This window comes from Jatropha curcas, chromosome 9 (genome assembly GCF_041381405.1).
Source record: "Jatropha curcas cultivar XTBG-Jc1 chromosome 9, XTBG_Jcur_1.0, whole genome shotgun sequence".
In the NCBI taxonomy this organism is placed as follows: domain Eukaryota; kingdom Viridiplantae; phylum Streptophyta; class Magnoliopsida; order Malpighiales; family Euphorbiaceae; genus Jatropha; species Jatropha curcas.
The window spans coordinates 1755425-1773025 of NC_143159.1; the positions used below are offsets into that span (position 1 = coordinate 1755425).

Genomic DNA, 17601 nt, shown 5'->3' on the forward strand with positions numbered 1-17601 from the left:
ATTGAAAAGAAATATTAAGGATAATGACCAGGCTATAAATACAATTACCTGCAACATTTTTGGAGAGAGAGAGAGAGAGAGAGAGAGAGAGAGAGAGAGAGGGGGGGGGGGGGGGGGGGGGAGGGGAAAGGGGGAAATGGCAAAGTTACATTCTTCCGCCCTATGCTTTTTAATCATCTTCCTCTTCCTCCTTGTTTCCAAGGGTATGATCCACCATCAATCTCATTACTACCCTTTTATTATTATTATTATTATTTTTCAAACGCATCACCACCATTAGTAGAATTTTATGTGCGTTTATGTGTGTGTGTGCATGGAGGCGTGCCTAAGTATACATATTGAAACTTTTATGAATATATCTTGATATTATATTTGTGAATGCAGAGATGGCAGTTACAGAAGCAAAACTTTGCCAAAGGCGCAGCAAAACATGGTCAGGGTTTTGTGGAGACCCAGGTAAATGTAATCGTCAATGCAGGAATTGGGAAGGTGCTTCACATGGAGCTTGTCATGCACAATTCCCAGGATTTGCTTGTTTCTGCTACTTCAAATGTTGATCAAAGCAATATCAAGTTTCATAATCCAGCTCCCTATGAATAGTGAATGCTACTACTACCTGCACTATATGCATTGCATTTACTAAATAAGCTAACGACGCAGTTATGTAGAGAATATTGCTGCTGGTGTCAATAATGCTTCTGTTATATATGTCAATGCAAATAAATTGTTATTGAAGTTATCCCCTACTTTACCGATTCATGTTGTGACATGTGCGTATAGTTTGAAGAAAAACACATGAAAGGGTAACGAAAGAAAATTACAGAAGTTTATAAAACATGGCAATATAATTTTTTCTGTCATAAAGGTCAAAACATGGACTAGCTACATTAAATCTAAAAGGAAAAAGATATCATCTTCCCTTCATCCAACAAGATTTCGAAGCTCTTAAAAAAAGCAGAATTTTATCAATGAAGATGATGCAACAACAATTCCTTGCTCAGGATTTTAATTCCACATGAGTTCTATAACATGATGGCACTAAATTCCCAATTTATCAAAGCAAGCAGAACATAAACAACAAACAGAGGATGCAACAGGAAGTCCTTATTTAATATTTGAAAGGAGTTTCATTTTAATGGCATGTGTTCTATCCTCCCAAATGTGCTTTCTCAAGCAGGTTTCAGTGCCTCTGAAACTACACCTGCTTCAAACTGCCTAAACATTCAAAATTGTTAAATAAATCCCTCTAAAATTTTAATATGGAGATACAATTCAACTGAATTCAATATCTTCTCTTCCACTAAACTTTCAGTGACTAAACTCATACATAACTGCATAAAGCATTTGATATCAAGATTCAAAAGCCTGCATAATTACTCAAATGAGAAAAGATAACAAATAACTTGATCACAGGTTAGCCACAATATCAACTCCAAAATATGTATTTCATCAACAAACAAATAATCAAATTACAGACTCCAGATAGACAGAAACTTGTTTTTTACCTTCAAACGGTTTCATTCTACTTCTTCTTTTTGCCACCGAATTTAGATTTTGTTGGCAACACAATTTCGCCTTTGAGGACAGGGATTTCCATAAGCTGAGAGAGCTCACCGAATTTCTTCCGGAATTTCTCCACCTGGTCGGCGTCTACAACAACGGCGGAGCGGTTTCCGAGGTAGAATGGGTGGTTGCCGGACCAAACATCAACCACATACTCCTTCTGGGTTCCACCGGTAGTCATAACCAGTTCCCCATTGCAGTACACCTTAGCATCCTCATAGAATTGCGGGTGTATATCTTTCTTCCTGCAGGTCACCTGCAAATTAGAATTCATCCCTGCATTGACCTTCACCTACATTCACATCGATCACTCGAAAATAAATTACCAAATCCAAATAAACGGAAAGAAAAAAAAAAAACAAAAGGTGCATCTCCGCAGAAATTCTCTAATAGGAAGTTGAGTTTACCTTTCTCAATGATAAAGGTGGAGGAGAAAGTGGTTTAATTTGCAGGAACGAGCTAGTTAGACTAAGCGCCATTTGTTTGATTGAAGGATTGTGAAGGACAGATTGGGAAGGAACGGTGACAGGCGAAAACGTATGCGATGAAGATGAGGTTGCTTCCTTCGGTTTTTTCGGCTCTTCGGTTCTGATTAATATTGGGCCATAAGCTTTTGAGCTTTTGCATAAGAAAAGGTAATCCATAATCAACGACTTCGGAGTATGGACTCGGGTATTAATTTCAAACCTGTTTTACGGCCGCTGGGCAACTCAACTTGACTTGGGCCTGTAAACTGAACCTATTCCGCCCGACAATTTCCCACGTGTGCAAAATTATTATAGAGACCCCATACACCTACCTTGGAATTGGATGATTAATTTTTTCTTTTTTCTTTTTCTTTTTAAAAAGAGAGGAAAGTACTTTCATTAATGATTCAAATCAAGAAGACGATTAATGTGATTTACTTGCTTAATTATGAGATTTATAAATTTAATTAGAAAATCAAATATGATGACGTTTGTTGTCATGATGAATCTTATTTTAATTCATCAGTTATTTCTTATTAAGTGATTTCATATATAGTTACAAATTTTTTTTTTGTATATATAATATGTAATTTTATTAGTTTATAGAATGAATATTTTTATTTTTGCGAGGCACAAATATGAAACCTTTTAATCTTTACAAATCTACATCTGTTTATATAAAGATTTAAAAATAGAAACACATTTAGTTACGCATTACAATATGAAAGTATTTAAATGTCTTAGTTAGTAAGAAAAATAGCTTTTATATCATTTTTTTAATTAGATGTTAATTGAGTTAATGTTAATATTATTATCATTAATAGTATTAGATGTTATTTAATTTTTAATAATTAAGTAAATAATTAATAATTTTAATCATATTTTTTATAAAGAATATTACCATTAATAATTAATGATATTATTTAATAATGTTAAGTCAATTAAATGGAATGAAACAAGTTTTAGTTTTTGTTTGTACTTTATACACTAAATTCGTTTTCACATGCTTGAAGTATCATTTAGCTGAAGACTATAATACACGTTGGGCGCCCGTGTAGAAGACCCTAGCTACCGTTTTGTCGTTTAATGTTTAAACTAAAGCCTACTATGTGAACGAGTCAACGTGGCGCCGTACCGGTACCGAGATCTCACCCATTCATCATCCGTCACCAATAATATGAATATCTGACAACATAGATATCCATGTGGAGTCATCAAAGATATAACAAATATCAGCCGTTGATGATCGTATTATAATCGATTGAGTCATGAAACTTGAAACACGGCGCTCAAATTTCCAAACGTTGTCAGAGTTAAAGCGGTACTGACTCGTAAAATCTCTTTGGACCTGCCAGCAATTATCACACGACAATTACCTCCGACCCCGCATAAAATAAATACCGCCCGTACGTCTAAGCATCTATTAGTATATTTTATATTTTATTTTTATGATTTATTAAATTCAATTTTAAAATAATTTTATCCCACCAGCTTTTTTTCCCTTCTTACACGTGGGCAAATAATTATTTTTAACTTTTAAATTTTAATGTTAGTGAGTTTCTAATTAACATTTTTTTTGTGAATTTTGGCAGTTGGATTTGATATTAAATTATTTTTTATTTTTGTAAAATATATTTTTAATAATTTCAACGTGTAAATAATAATTATATGTAATATTTAAAATATATACAAATATGCTACTATGAAAATATATAGATAAATTTATCTGAAGAGAATATAAATATTTTTTGAATTATTTACGAGGAAAAGTAATTATTAATTTCTATTTTTCTTTAAGAAGAAAGGGAGAACATATACAAATTTGAAATACAAATATACTTATACAGTACATTAGTTTCTATTTTTTGATACTCATAATTAATAATATAATAAATAAACGATTAAGCTTACAAAGAAATAAAGAAAATAAAATAAAAATAAAAAACGGAAACAGGGAGCTTGAAATAGAAAGGTGTTTCAGTTGAAGGAGGACTCTTTCAAATTCCATGGAAGCCTGTGGCAACCGCATAGTGTGGAGTGAGGAGTGGCATACAAACTATTACTGATTTAGAGGTTACATTTTTTTAAAACCAAAAATTAGCTCTCGTGTTTTCTCGTGACATTCCCATATTAAGCATACTCACGCTGACTATCTTTTCTCTTCTCCACCAGCTCCAGCCATTATCATCTCACTTAACTTTGCTTTTCTTCATGACCCTTTCATTTCTATTTCCTCTGCATATCGCTAGATATAGAAAGTCTTTGACTTTGATCATTTGATTCTTTTTCGGTCTTCTTAATTTTTTCTTTTAAAATTTTTTGATCTGGCTTTTCTCATATTGGTCCAATTTGTGGCTGTGAAATTCTGGGTGCGTTTGCAAAAGTAGTTTTGTTTTGTCACTTGCAACTAACACAGTGCCATAAATTTTTTTTCTTTAAATCGAGGATTCTATTTTCCCTGGATCTTAAATCGTAGGTTAGTCTTTAAAGCATAATCTGGGTTTCTAATTTCTTGGTTGGTTAAGCCATGGATTCTTGCTGTGCTGCCCTGAAGGGCGCTGCCAATGCCTTTAATGTTAACAGAAGTCTCAGTAACGGAAGTTGTCCTTTTTGGGGAGACTGGATCAAGGGAAACCGGAAAAGCAGGAATTTCAATGCGAAGAATTTGAGGACAGAAAGCAATAATAATGGCATCAAAAAGTTTAAGCCTGGAGTTGCTTACTCTGTTTTCACATCAGATGTTAACAAAGAGACTGCGGTAAGTAAAATACTCTGCATTATTTTTGTTTACTGATTTTCTAATCGTATTACTGTTAGCTTCAATTAGATGGCGATGCTCAAGTGCCTTATGCATTGAATTTGAATTTTTTGATTCTAGACATTTGAGACACCAGTTCTTGAGACACCAACAGCAGACCCCAAAAAGGTAGCTTCGATCATATTGGGTGGAGGTGCTGGGACACGCCTCTTTCCTCTTACTAGCAAAAGAGCCAAGCCAGCGGTAAGACGTCAGTAACATGAATTTCCTTACTTTTTAGCTTTTTGGGTTCAAAAATATTTCGAAATACTATAAAAGTAATTGGCGTGTAGTTAGTCATAAAAGGAAATTTGCCTATGCAATATGTGCAGGGAATCCATATTATAATGGGGTTTGGCTGATTGATTTTGTTTTTATTAAAAAGAGAGAAAGAAACAAATCCACGTTGATTTTATTTTATTTGCAGGTTCCAATTGGAGGATGTTACAGATTGATTGACATTCCAATGAGTAACTGCATCAATAGTGGTATAAAGAAGATTTTTATCTTAACACAGTTTAACTCCTGCTCGCTAAATCGTCACCTTGCTCGCACATATAACTTTGGTAATGGTGTTAATTTTGGAGATGGATTTGTGGAGGTAAATGATTTTCATTAAGAAAAGTATATCATTTCTGCGGAATTGATTACATTGTCAAACATGCGCGGTTGTTGATTATTATTTTCTGCGAGTTTTTAGAGACATAATTCCCTGTGGAACAGGTTCTGGCTGCTACTCAAACACCAGGAGAGGCTGGAAAAAAGTGGTTTCAAGGAACAGCAGATGCTGTGCGGCAATTTGTATGGGTATTTGAGGTGAGGGCCTAGAACTTTGAATTTTTGTTGGATGCTTGAATTTTTCAGACAAATGGGACTAATAGGCTTTCATTTGATCCATTCAGGATTCAAAGAATAAGAATGTGGAACACGTAATAATCTTATCTGGTGATCATCTTTATCGGATGAATTATATGGAGTTTGTGCAGGTCAAATTTTGTTATGCATTAATGAAATGTTAAATTAAGAATTATTTTCCTCATTCGCTTGAGTCCCGAACTTTGATTTGGCAGGCTCATCAATTTCTGTTGTAATTGCAGAAGCATATTGACTCAAAAGCGGATATTACAGTTTCATGTATACCCATGGATGACAGGTAATTTAATGTACTTTGATGTTTTAATAAATGTTCTCATTGAATAATATAATGTGATAGTTATTGCAACTCCTTAATCAGAAATGATTGTGGAATCACTTTCACTTGGTTTTTTTATATGCAAGTGCTGTTTTTGGTTCTCATATTTCCTTTTTTAAATAATCATCTATAAATGATTTTTGTTGAAGATGCAAACAGTTCATCGTTTTACACATTTACTATCATATAAATAAATATTTTATTTTGATGAATGTTTTGTATTCGTCCAACATTATTTATTTTGCAGTCGCGCATCAGATTATGGACTAATGAAGATTGATGACACAGGACGCATCATCCAATTTGCCGAGAAACCTAAGGGCTCAGACCTGGAAGCAATGGTATGTGTTCTCATCTATTAAGCTAGTTTAGTCCTATTGGATCCTTCTTGGTAGGACAATTGACCAAAGCTTTGGTTTACATCCCTTCCCTGCCTAATGCTTGATTTTGGTTGTTCGGCTTTGTTATGCAGCAAGTTGATACCACTGTTCTTGGGTTATCTAAGCAAGATGCTCCACGATTTCCTTACATTGCGTCAATGGGTGTTTATGTGTTTAAAACCGAGGTCTTACTGAAGCTTCTTAGATGGAGTTACCCATCCAGCAATGACTTTGGGTCTGAAATTATTCCCTCTGCTGTGATGCACCACAATGTCCAGGCAAGCTTAACTACTCACTTGTCAACATTAATTCTGTCTTATGATCTTTCATTAGTATTACTGGTCAATTTAGTCCAAATTCACAATAATCCCATTTCTCATTTCTTTTGACTTTTCAGGCATATTTATTCAATGACTATTGGGAAGACATTGGAACCATAAAGTCATTTTTCGATGCTAATCTATCCCTTGCAGAACAGGTTGGTGCCCCTGGCATAGGCTTAAGTCACTATTTCTTTCTTTCTTTCTTTCTTTTTGTTCTTTTTGTTCTCTCTCTCTCCTTTTTTTTTTAGGGTGGCCAACAGTGAAACTAACCAGCAAGGAGCAGAATACTACTATAATGGGAATAGTTTTTCCTTCTTAGATGGCATTTATAACTCTTTAAAGTAAATATGTTCTTTTTTCATGCAGCCACCAAAGTTTGAATTTTATGATTCAAAGACACCTTTCTACACGTGTCCTAGATTCTTGCCACCTACAAAAGTTGATAAATGCAAGGTATGACTCTAACATAGTTTTCTAAGTTCTATTTTCTTTTTAATTGTTGTATCAGAATGCTTTTGTTTATTGCAGATTGTGGATGCAATAATTTCACATGGATGTTTCCTGCAAGAATGTAGCATACAGCATTCTGTAGTGGGTGTGCGCTCACGACTGGAGAGTGGCGTTGAGCTTATAGTAAGTCTGTCTTCTGTTTCACTATTTTTTTCCATATTACAGTATGTCTGCCCCTTGCTTATATATGTATAAGATGAAAATATACATGTATAAGATGAAACTTGCATTTTGGCATTTTCTTAATTTTGGAATGAAGACAGATAATAGAACATCCTAATCTTTGCAGGATACTATGATGATGGGTGCTGACTACTATCAAACTGAATCTGAAATTGCCTCTCTGCTAGCAGAAGGGAAGGTTCCAGTTGGTGTCGGACAGAATACCAAAATCAGGTAACGGAGATCTCTCTCTCTTATTTCATTACCCTACCTCCTCCTCTGATCCCAAAATGCCAAAATGCCAAAATGCTTGCAGGAAGTTTCCAGGATTTACAGCGTCTCAGTTTGCTTCCATTTAAAATCTTTATATGTAGAGTTATTTTTGTTACAGTTTTGATTATGAAAGCTTTTAACTTTTTGGCTGAATATTTATTTGAAGGAATTGCATTATCGACAAGAATGCCAAAATAGGGAGAGATGTGGTCATCACAAATGCTGATGTAAGCTTGCTTTTCTCTGTAGTTCAAATGCTATGCTACATTTTATGTATTTATTGATTTTTTTTTGAATGGAAAATTATGTTTACAGTTATTTTAAAACCCATTTCAAGAGTTCTATTCGCTCTTAATTGGCACATCTTTGTCTAATAAATTGCATTCCACTTATCAGGGTGTTCTAGAAGCAGATAGACCGGAAGAAGGATTTTACATTAGATCAGGGATCACAGCCATACCGAAGGATGCAACGATCAAAGATGGAACTATTATCTAGAAAGATTGAACTCCTCCTGAAGGTTTCTTGTTTGCATTATTGAACCAGTGATGGAGCGTAGGAAGCAGTTGGCCCACATTTTTAACTCAGTAACCTTGAGCATAAATTAAAAATAATTTGTCTATGTGAATTATATGCTCCTTCTATGCTTGAGACATCCAATTAAGATTAGCAGTATAGGTCTTAGAATAATTCAAAGCTTTAAGCTTTCATTACATGATGGTGTCAATACAAGACATTAGGCTCAGAGTACAAATAAATAAATTGCAGAATCTGTGACATCCTTTTTGATAATTACCACTTGCGTTAGCCGGGCGCTGTTGCTATGAAGCAGACAATTAAATGTCTATCTTACAACTCGAAATTAATAGGAATGTGAAAAAGAAGTCTGTATATATCTCAAGAAAGAGAACACACTCGAAACTTTCATGATATAAGTTGTTATATTAGCTTTATAAAGCATTCATATTTTGCTAGTCTGATATGATCAAAGATCTAAACTTTTTCTCCTTAATTTCCTACTTTGCTGCTATTTTTCCCAGCCCACCACTGAGCCTGTCTAATTTCCCTTGCTCTGTTCCATTTCTCAATGTTTCTTAGTCTGGCATACATCTTTCGGATCTTATTAAGCTTCTGAGACTGATCAACTATAATACTAGCTGTTGAAGGATTTTCACTGAAGACTACCTCATATCCATCGCGGAATGAGTCCATTCCTTCAGTCATAAGTTGCCAGAACATGCCACCGGCAGCTGCACCTCCGCCTCTAGCTGATGAATAAATTGCAGAGTAGATTGTGGTAAACAACTGGTCTCTTTGGTTATAAGCTGCTGTTCTTGATGATTTTCCAAACTCCGCAAACAGAACTGGCTTGTGAAGTATATTCTGTGCATCTTGGATGTGATTGTTAAGCCAATTGTTCAAAAAGGATTCCTGGCCTTCAGTATTTGAGTTGGGCAGCCTTTTCATTATATAAAAAATTAAAAAAAAAAATCAATAAGCAATTTGAGGCTCTTAAAATTGAGAATAAAAGCTCTGGATGGTGTTGCCAAAACCTACCATTGGTCAGGGTAAGAGTGAACAGTGGCAAAATCAATGCCAGGAATTTGATTGTTTGCAATAAAATCTGTGCCTATTTGAAAGTTGGGATTATATTGCTGTTTTGAAGATGATGTTGGTCCGTAAAACCCTTCCAATCCTGCTTCTAATAAGTGGTTGCCATCTATGGATTTCAAATAAGAAGCCATCTCTGCAATCCAAGCCTGCCATAAGAAATTTCAATTCATCTATTGATTATTTATGTTAACTACATATAATAGAACAAAGAGAGGAGAGGCTTGTCAAACCTGAATGGTCCTTCCAGAAGGATCTGAAGTGCATCTGGGCTCATTCATAAGCTCCCAAGCCATTATTGTTGGCTCATCTTTGTAAGCAACTCCAGTTATGCTATTTCGCCTTGTAAGGACAGTCTAATTAACAACATTAAAAAAAAATTAAATTTAAAAATCAAAGTTTTGAGATAACTAAATATCAATTTATCAATTTATCAGTTCAATACCACCATCTTTACTACCATAAAAAAAAAAAAAAAAGAAAAACCAAAGAAAAATATGAAATCCTCTGCCATCCAAAAAAAGGGAACAGATCAATGTGAAAATTTTTATAAATTTTCATTTGAGGGTTAAAAAGAAATGAACTTTACATAAATCTCCAACAGCTAAAGACGTAAAGTTTCATCCACCATTAACCAAGCTGGTTACATAAACCATTTAGAACAGTGAAGAAGTTTCACTAGCCACTAGCCACTAGCCCTTTATGGCAATTATCACTAATAATAAATTAATAATAATAACAATAACAGAGAGAGAGAGAGAGAGAGAGGTAGTATTAGTGAGTGACCTTGATGTGATTCTTATAGAATCCTTTGACTACAGAATTAGTGAAGAAATCATCATCAGATGATACAGACTGGCCTTGACTCCTCGCCCAGTTCACGTACTGCTTTTTCCCTCCAAAGTTCTCATAATTGTTCACCAAACTCAATACTAGCTTAATCCCATTTCTCTTTGCTTCAGATATTACAAAATCCAATCCCTTCAACCCAAAAAATGGAAAATTGAAAAAAGAAAAGAAAAAGGAAAAAACAGAGTAACAAAAAAAAAAAAATCAGATCAATGATCACTGGCCAAGTGAAAATATATAGAAATTAAAATATGAAAAAAAAAAAAAAAAAGAATCAGACGTATGAAAACAAACTTGGAAGGCCTGTTCATTGTAGGAGCCAGGGGAGTACTGTAGAGCTCTGTCTTGACCATCATTAAAAGCCCAAGTTCTAGCAAGTGCAAGGCCATGCGCTTTAGCTTCTTGAAAAACAGAGGAGACTTTATTTCTGGTAGAAGGATCATTTGCAAAATACATGAGCCAATAGGCATTGAATCCATTTGCATAAAATGGACTCCCATTCAACATAAACTGCACTCCTTTTGTAGTTACAAACCCATCCTCTGCTTTTACTTGGACAAAGCTCCCCTGTTTGTGAACCATAAGAACCACAAACAAAATCAGACACCAGCTCTTCATTTCCCTCTTTCTCTCACACTCTCTGGATGCTGCAAATGGAAATGTAGAAATAAACTCGGGGAAAGATTGAAAGGATGCTGATGTAGGTGGGATTGGGAAAGTAATAAATTTATAACTTAATTTCCACTTTGGCCCTTTTAATTTCTTTTCAAGGAATTCAATTTTTTGTTAATGCATTATACAAATGCATATATTCAAAGAAGGCAAGTGGAAAAAACCAAAAATGCCATCGCATTACTTTATTACTCTATGAAAAACTGTTTAAATTATAGTAACTGTTTTAAGACTGAGTGAACTGCATTCCAAATAAATATATATAATTAGAAATACAATTAATTTATAATATCATTCTGGCCTAGGTGGAAAAAGAAATGCTGTATAAAAGAAAGGAAATTTCATAATTATGGTTAAATTGGTTGCTCATTAATTGTAGTGTTTGGTGGATATTCTTTAATTACATGGTTGACAAAGTAAGTCTATGGTGGTCAAGTCACTATTTTTTTTTTTTTTTCCTTTCATCTTTACTCTAGGAAATCAATTTCGTTATTATTATTATTATTTTTTTGGTAAATAAAGAGAAGAAACAGAGGAAATCAATTTAGCCTTTGACAAACTTATAAAACTGATATTGAATGTAAAAGTTTGTGGTTACTAATGGATGTAGTGTTGGCACTTTACATGAAATTGAGTAAGTAGTTGAACGGTCAGGATTTGTTTTTCTTTTGGCCCACTTGACCGAATGCATAGCCGAAAGTTAACTTGCTCCGAAAATTTAGCAAAAATCACGGCGACGTTTAAGACAGTGCCCTTGGAAAGGTACAGTCCCCTTGTGAAATTGAAGAATAAAGAGGCATATTTCAGTTTCACATGGGTAATGCAATATGGACTTTATGGACAATATCTTATATACAAGGACAATTGGGTCTGGTACTTTGGCAATTGGCATCCACCGGAATCACCAAGCAAAGCAAAGAACAAAAGAATCAAAACTCAATAGCTAAAAAGAAATAAAAGATTCTCATTGTTTTTATCGCTGCTGGTCATCTTTCTCATCTTTGTTCTTTGGCTCCCCACCCACATACATCTCTTTTCACTTAATGTTATGTCACAGCTGATGAGAGCTTGTCCTATTCCTCTTTCTCACTGCATCAACAATCACCTTTTTTTTTTATTTTTTTTTATTTTTTACGCATTAACGACATTTCAATTATTTTCTTAAATAAATTAAAAATAATACTTGATGTTTGATATTATTTTCTAATTATATGGGAAAATATAATACATTTATATAATTGGTTTTTTGGATAATAAACAAATAATATGAATATCAGAAAAGGAAAATTTATGCACCACAAAAGCTCGCAGTGGTCGCTATTGCAGGTAACATAAAGCTTCTTCCATCTTCCATACAGGAAAGAAAGACAGGTGCACGTGACGTGGTTGATGGTTGTGGATGGTGTAAGCCACTAACATGTCCATGCCCAGAAAGGGTCCAGTCTCCCTCTGATTGATGTCTTTATCTGAATATATTTTTAATTAAAATACGCAATATATTTCAAGATCTAAAATTAATTATGAGACAACCAACATGTATGTTTATGTTTCACTTACTTTCAGTTTCATTATTGTTTTCTTGAACAAAATGAAATATAATTTCATTCTCAACATACAACTAATTCCTTCAAAGATAGATAACATGCAGATGCAGTGTCTAAAGCATCCACCGACGCGGCTTGCGCATCAGAAGGACATCATCGGGTGTGCCTTCTAGATATTGCACATTCGGTTGTTAATTGCCTGTTTGGTTAAATACTTTAAATCTGAATAATGGACCCATCGCTAGATACGATGCCTTTTTCTACCTTACCCGCCTCTAAAAGGATTGGAATAGGATTTATTATTTTTCAAACGTGTTTCAATGGTCGGCCGCAGTGATATTCATGGACCATTCTAGCATTATCGACTCCAGATTTTTAGCTCTTATCTTGTAGGTAAGATTGATCTAGAGATGAGGTCTACTGTTGTTTATCCAATTCCCTGTTAATATATGATTTAAAACAGTGTGTTTCTGGTGCCATCCATTTAAAATATAACTGATACATTAGTTAAATTAAATTATATCTGTCTAATGTTTCTTAATATAGCTAGAAAATCCCAACAGTGGCCAAATATGTCTTGCACGGTTACATTTACACCAAGAATTGGTTGACTTGTTCTAATCCTAATTACCGTGTAGTTGGGCTTGGGCTCCTTATTTATCAATTGGGTTGTTTATCAAGAGGTCTCCTTCATCACTTCGAAACAGACTACAGCCCACATGACTTGGGTTTGCCAAAGCACGTTTCTTTGTTCTAGTAGCATCTAACTCTGTTAGGTTTAGCTGTCTATATTAATGATAACTGATAGCAGTCATTGATAAACGTAGCTTATAGATGAATTGGTTTGGGCTTTAGGTCCAATTTTAGTAGGATGGCCCAAACTCATGGGATTGAGTTGAACTGGTTCCAAATATGATACCGATGATTCAGATTCGAAGTTGTAGATGAATCTTTCAGAGTAATCGGTTGCTCTTCGAAGAAGCTGATGGATTTAGGATTCACATTCAAATACTATTCAACCAGATAGTCGTTGGAGATTTATATGCAGAAGCTATTGAATTCTTATGCAAAGAGGGCCTCATAACACCACTGTCGTAGAGCCACAAATTCTGGTCTTTACTTTAGATCCTTGAAGCAGCAAAAACCCCAACTAATCCATCCATGGTATAGAAGAAGATGGAGCTGGAGATTTTTATCAGGATATAAATATTTTATACAGACATAAGATAGCATAAAAGATATTACTACGTACTATTTTACAATTATCTTCGATGCAATTTTATGTTTTGAAACTGTTGAATATGTTAGTAAATACATGAAAGAAACAAATAAATAATTTATAATTAAGTTTTCATTTAATTCGATACTTTATTTTTTCAATATATAAAAATAAATAAATGAACTAAAATTTAAATAAAAACCTGATGTAAAAAAAGAAGAGAAGAGGAGGATATAAACAAAATAAAGAAATATTATGGGGACAACCTGCAAAGAGAAGAGATATTGTTCCTTTGTATTTTATTTTCTTCAAATAAACAGTATTTAATGAATTGAGAATGTTTGTAAATTTAAATAAGATAATCATTCATTTGGGCTGTACTAAATTTGATACGTAACTAAGATAAATAAGTTATTGATTAATTCATATAATGACATGGTGAACTAAATCTACTTTACAAATTTCTTATTTAAAAATTGCAAACCCGCAAATGTGAATTAGTTTCTGTTGGAGAATATCAGGGAAGATGAACAACCAGAGGTTCCCAGACCGTCTAGAAAGCCATATCTTGCAAGATAATACAACAAAAATAATAAAATAAACGTCTTGGTTGGAGTCTTTTTGTGAATCCACAGTCACATTTTCTTTTCTGATATACATGGTGAAAGCAATGAAAGAGAGATACAAGGCCGTTACTTTCCAACTTCGAGAGTGCACCAAAGCAGTCTCCGTCGATTAATATCCAATTTGGGCGGCACCTATTGTTGTTTTCATTTGGAGTGAAATTATATTATATTTTCTCTGAATACAAAGCAAAGTTTAACGGGTAATCTTTGGATCCAGGTTCTATACATAAATTATGATAGTAAAATATCCATGCCAAAGAAGATGAAAGGTGACACGGTGTGTGTAACAGGTGCTTCAGGATTTATAGCCTCATGGCTTGTTATGAGGCTTATCGAACGAGGCTACTTTATCAGAGCAACAGTTCGCAATCCTGGTTTGGAAATTACCCTTTCTTTATGTTTTATAACCTGAAAAAACAACTACTGTATATGTTTTGTTAATAATATATCCCCTGTATGTTGCAGGGAACATTGACAAGGTAAAGCATCTATTTAATTTGCCAAATGCTAGCACTCACCTCAGCCTCTGGAAAGCAGATCTGGTTGACGAAGGAAGTTTTGATGAAGTAATTCAAGGCTGCACTGGAGTCTTCCACGTGGCTACTCCTGCGGACTTGTTGTCGTCTGACGATCATGAGGTAATAGTTTGCAGCCAAGTGCTTGATTATTAGTTTATTACAGTCATGAGATGGAAAGATGAAAAGTAGGCAGTTTAATTCTCGTTATGGCAGAATGGAATTATAAAGCCAACTATAAATGGAGTTTTAAACATTATGAGATCTTGCGTAAAGGGGAAGACTGTCAGGCGGTTCATTTACACATCTTCCACATCAACCATTACTATCCAATCAGAATCTCCTCTGAAACAGTATGATGAGAGCTGTTGGACTGATGCTGATTTTTGCTATGCTCAAAAGATGCCTATATGGGTTAGCAATTAATGCATTTCCATTATTCCTGTTTCTGTTAGATAGTTCTTTTTCTCTATATATATTCACTTGCCAGAAATTATTATCAAAGGATCCGATTGGCATAAATTTGACTTGCGTTGTGTTGGCAGTCTTATTATGTTGCAAAAACGAAGGCTGAGAGAGCAGCATGGGAATTCACCAAAGAAAATGGTTTAAATCTCATAACAGTTCATCCATCTGCAGTAATTGGTCCATTTCTTACCTCTTCATTGCCCCCTCAGCGTAGAATTTGCAATATCCTTAATCACAAGTGTATAATTATATATTATATATATATTATTTTGTTTTCCAGCAATTAATTATATTTTGCGTGGAGAAGATAAATAACCATTACTCATATACCACGGGAAATAAAGCTCTTTACAAATTAATGACTATGGGACATGCAGTGCATTTAGAAGATGTATGCGATGCTCGTATATTCCTGTTTGAACATCCAGAAGCTCATGGACGATACATTTGCTCTAACCATGACTTTATCATCTTTGATCTCGTAAAATCACTTGGCCAGAAGTATCCAGAGTGCAATATTCCTACCGAGTATGTACACAGGAATATAATAAACATTCCTTATTTTGTATTTTCTTTTTCTTCTTAAAATGACATCGTTAATGTTGCAGATTTGAGGGAGTTGAGGAATCTCTGAAAGTTGTTCCTTGTTCTTCGAAGAAATCGATGGATTTAGGATTCAAATTCAGATATGATTCCGCTGAATATAATATGGGGGATTTATGCGCAGAAGTTGTTGAATTCTGCAGACGGAAGGGTGTTTTGCCATAGGAATAGTGAAAATAAGCTCATATTGCAGACAGCAAAGATTAGAATTTAGAAGAAAACAAAGACAAGAGTGACTATTTCTTCAGATTTTATCATCACTTTCTATTTTCATTTGTTAATTTATTTGTAACTAATAGAGTTTTGAACTTCGATTATGGAGTTGATGTAGGCATGGCAAGATCATTGAACCGCAGGTTCCGATTCACGGAATCGACAGTTCAAAACTTCGGTTTACAGAACCGACAGTTGAAAACTTTTAAAATATTGAACCTGAACTGGCTCTTGAACCGCCGGTTCCGGTTTCAGTGCGGTTCCGATGAACTGACGGTTTCGATCACGGTTTCCGGCGATATATGTTTTTTTATTAAAAAAAAAAAATTAATTCTAACGTTACATTTTTCTTTTGAAAATATTAATATGAGTTTAAAAAATATTGGTAACTTTTATTTTAAATAAATTTTAGAATGCTGATACTCATATAAGAATAAAATTAATTAATTTTACAAAATAATCAAATAAGTTATCACTTTATCTTGTTTAAATGTTATTAATTAAATAAATTGTAAAAAAATTTTGAAAAATGCTTCAAAAGAATTAATTTTAAACTTAGTAAACAATTTTAAAAAGGGTAAAAAAAAGGTTAAAAACAATATAATTTTAGACCGAATATTTCTCTCTTTTTTTACCATTTTACTTTTTAGATTTTTAACGTTTAAAGTAAAGTGTATTTATAAAAAAACAAAAAAACTTAAGTAAAGTATATCATGTAGTAAAATATTATTGAGACTTTTAGAGATGTATAAAATAGGTTAAGTGATTATTATTTTGAAAATAAAAATAGAAAATTTTCGGTTCAAACCGGGCCGAAATCGCCAGTTAACCGACGTTACAGATTCAGATTTTAACATTCATATGAACCTTAACCAGCCCTTGAACAGTCAATTTCAATTCAAAATCTTGAACCAACGGTTCAGATCCGGTTCCAGTTCGTATACAGTACGGTTCAATTCTGATTCGATTCTGGTTCAAAATGAACCGGTGTCCATGCCTAAATTGATGTTATGTTTTCTGTTCTGTACCTTTTTCATTTGACATTTCAATTGATTTTGAAACATGATGTATTATCATTTTCACTTTTTTCTAATGTTAAATAAACTAAAAAAAAATTGTCGATTAACCCGTTCTAACTCTTCGATTTAATTGCTATTTACTTTTCATCCAATTATTTCAAAAGGAAATTACTTGTCTAGACCGAGTCCATATCTATACTTATGGACTAATCCAATAACAGTAAATATTTTTTAAAAAGTATTTTATATTTATCTTTTTTTTTTCTGTGTATGATCAAAAATACTTTAATTTCAATAAAAAACTTTATTCTTATCGATTTAGTTCATGAGTCGTTTTCGTTTAACAATATAAAAAATGTTCCCGTCCGACATTGCTCGATGGAATCAGACCCAAAGCCCACCTCCCAGTTAGACCAAACCTTTAGGAAATTCCACTAAAGTCCATAAACATTTCAAGTTAAGGGAGCCTAAGCCTATTAATGTTGGCGTACGTTCAATTATTGCATGTAATATTTAAATTTGCCAAAAATCTGTGACAATTCTCCAATTATATATCTTTAAGTCTTGTTTGGGAAGAAAAGAAAAGAAAATAATG

The 17601-nt window shown here is 33.8% G+C and overlaps 5 protein-coding genes across 9 annotated transcripts; 3 read left to right on the top strand and 2 right to left on the bottom strand.

Annotated features, from left to right (window-relative positions):
* The first annotated feature begins 117 nt into the window (after nucleotides 1-117).
* PDF1.4 (defensin-like protein) lies at nucleotides 118-739 on the top strand. The gene is made up of 2 exons (XM_012216514.4): nucleotides 118-203; nucleotides 385-739. The coding sequence occupies exons 1-2, from the start codon at nucleotides 137-139 to the stop codon at nucleotides 555-557; spliced, it is 240 nt and encodes a 79-aa protein (XP_012071904.1). The 5' UTR covers nucleotides 118-136; the 3' UTR covers nucleotides 558-739.
* EMB2184 (Ribosomal protein L31) lies at nucleotides 346-2171 on the bottom strand. Of its 5 annotated transcripts, none has more exons than XM_020679104.3 (3): nucleotides 1971-2171; nucleotides 1506-1855; nucleotides 346-616 (listed from the first exon to the last, which is right to left on the bottom strand). In XM_020679104.3, exons 1-2 carry the CDS (start codon nucleotides 2040-2042, stop codon nucleotides 1523-1525), a joined length of 405 nt encoding a protein of 134 aa, XP_020534763.2. In that variant the 5' UTR covers nucleotides 2043-2171; the 3' UTR covers nucleotides 346-616; nucleotides 1506-1522. The 5 variants fall into 5 exon arrangements, with proteins under 5 accessions (XP_020534763.2, XP_020534764.2, XP_020534761.2 ...); XM_020679105.3 differs by lacking the exon at nucleotides 346-616 and adding an exon at nucleotides 1090-1211; XM_020679102.3 differs by lacking the exon at nucleotides 346-616 and adding an exon at nucleotides 1090-1215.
* Nucleotides 2172-4013: 1842 nt separating this feature from the next.
* On the top strand, nucleotides 4014-8459 carry LOC105633826 (glucose-1-phosphate adenylyltransferase large subunit 1). Its single transcript, XM_012216510.4, has 14 exons — nucleotides 4014-4788; nucleotides 4909-5031; nucleotides 5255-5428; nucleotides 5551-5643; nucleotides 5730-5813; nucleotides 5925-5980; nucleotides 6267-6360; nucleotides 6492-6677; nucleotides 6797-6877; nucleotides 7089-7175; nucleotides 7251-7355; nucleotides 7522-7628; nucleotides 7834-7894; nucleotides 8064-8459. Exons 1-14 carry the CDS (start codon nucleotides 4558-4560, stop codon nucleotides 8163-8165), a joined length of 1584 nt encoding a protein of 527 aa, XP_012071900.1. The 5' UTR covers nucleotides 4014-4557; the 3' UTR covers nucleotides 8166-8459.
* A 130-nt stretch (nucleotides 8460-8589) lies between these two features.
* Nucleotides 8590-10946, bottom strand: LOC105633825 (mannan endo-1,4-beta-mannosidase 7). The gene is made up of 5 exons (XM_020679142.3): nucleotides 10422-10946; nucleotides 10065-10259; nucleotides 9512-9634; nucleotides 9225-9427; nucleotides 8590-9126 (listed from the first exon to the last, which is right to left on the bottom strand). The coding sequence occupies exons 1-5, from the start codon at nucleotides 10743-10745 to the stop codon at nucleotides 8676-8678; spliced, it is 1296 nt and encodes a 431-aa protein (XP_020534801.1). The 5' UTR covers nucleotides 10746-10946; the 3' UTR covers nucleotides 8590-8675.
* Nucleotides 10947-14094: 3148 nt separating this feature from the next.
* Nucleotides 14095-16086, top strand: LOC110008657 (dihydroflavonol 4-reductase). The gene is given in 7 exon segments (XM_089726083.1): nucleotides 14095-14562; nucleotides 14654-14826; nucleotides 14920-15117; nucleotides 15249-15371; nucleotides 15373-15409; nucleotides 15507-15699; nucleotides 15780-16086. Coding segments are annotated over 7 exon segments (1008 nt in total). The 5' UTR covers nucleotides 14095-14438; the 3' UTR covers nucleotides 15940-16086.
* Nucleotides 16087-17601: the final 1515 nt, after the last annotated feature.

Excerpts from the sequence above, each read along its gene's own strand:
- PDF1.4 (XM_012216514.4), top strand. The coding sequence starts at position 137 with ATGGCAAAGTTACATTCTTCCGCCCTATGCTTTTTAATCATCTTCCTC. Across the intron at positions 204-384 it reads CTTCCTCCTTGTTTCCAAGG|AGATGGCAGTTACAGAAGCA; the intron begins GTATGATCCACC and ends TTGTGAATGCAG.
- LOC105633826 (XM_012216510.4), top strand. The coding sequence starts at position 4,558 with ATGGATTCTTGCTGTGCTGCCCTGAAGGGCGCTGCCAATGCCTTTAAT. Across the intron at positions 5,429-5,550 it reads TTGGAGATGGATTTGTGGAG|GTTCTGGCTGCTACTCAAAC; the intron begins GTAAATGATTTT and ends CCTGTGGAACAG. Across the intron at positions 7,895-8,063 it reads TGGTCATCACAAATGCTGAT|GGTGTTCTAGAAGCAGATAG; the intron begins GTAAGCTTGCTT and ends TCCACTTATCAG.
- LOC105633825 (XM_020679142.3), bottom strand. The coding sequence starts at position 10,745 with ATGAAGAGCTGGTGTCTGATTTTGTTTGTGGTTCTTATGGTTCACAAA. Across the intron at positions 10,260-10,421 it reads ACAATGAACAGGCCTTCCAA|GGATTGGATTTTGTAATATC; the intron begins GTTTGTTTTCAT and ends TTTGGGTTGAAG. Across the intron at positions 9,428-9,511 it reads CTTCTGGAAGGACCATTCAG|GCTTGGATTGCAGAGATGGC; the intron begins GTTTGACAAGCC and ends TTCTTATGGCAG.
- EMB2184 (XM_020679104.3), bottom strand. The coding sequence starts at position 2,042 with ATGGCGCTTAGTCTAACTAGCTCGTTCCTGCAAATTAAACCACTTTCT. Across the intron at positions 1,856-1,970 it reads CACCTTTATCATTGAGAAAG|GTGAAGGTCAATGCAGGGAT; the intron begins GTAAACTCAACT and ends ATGTGAATGTAG.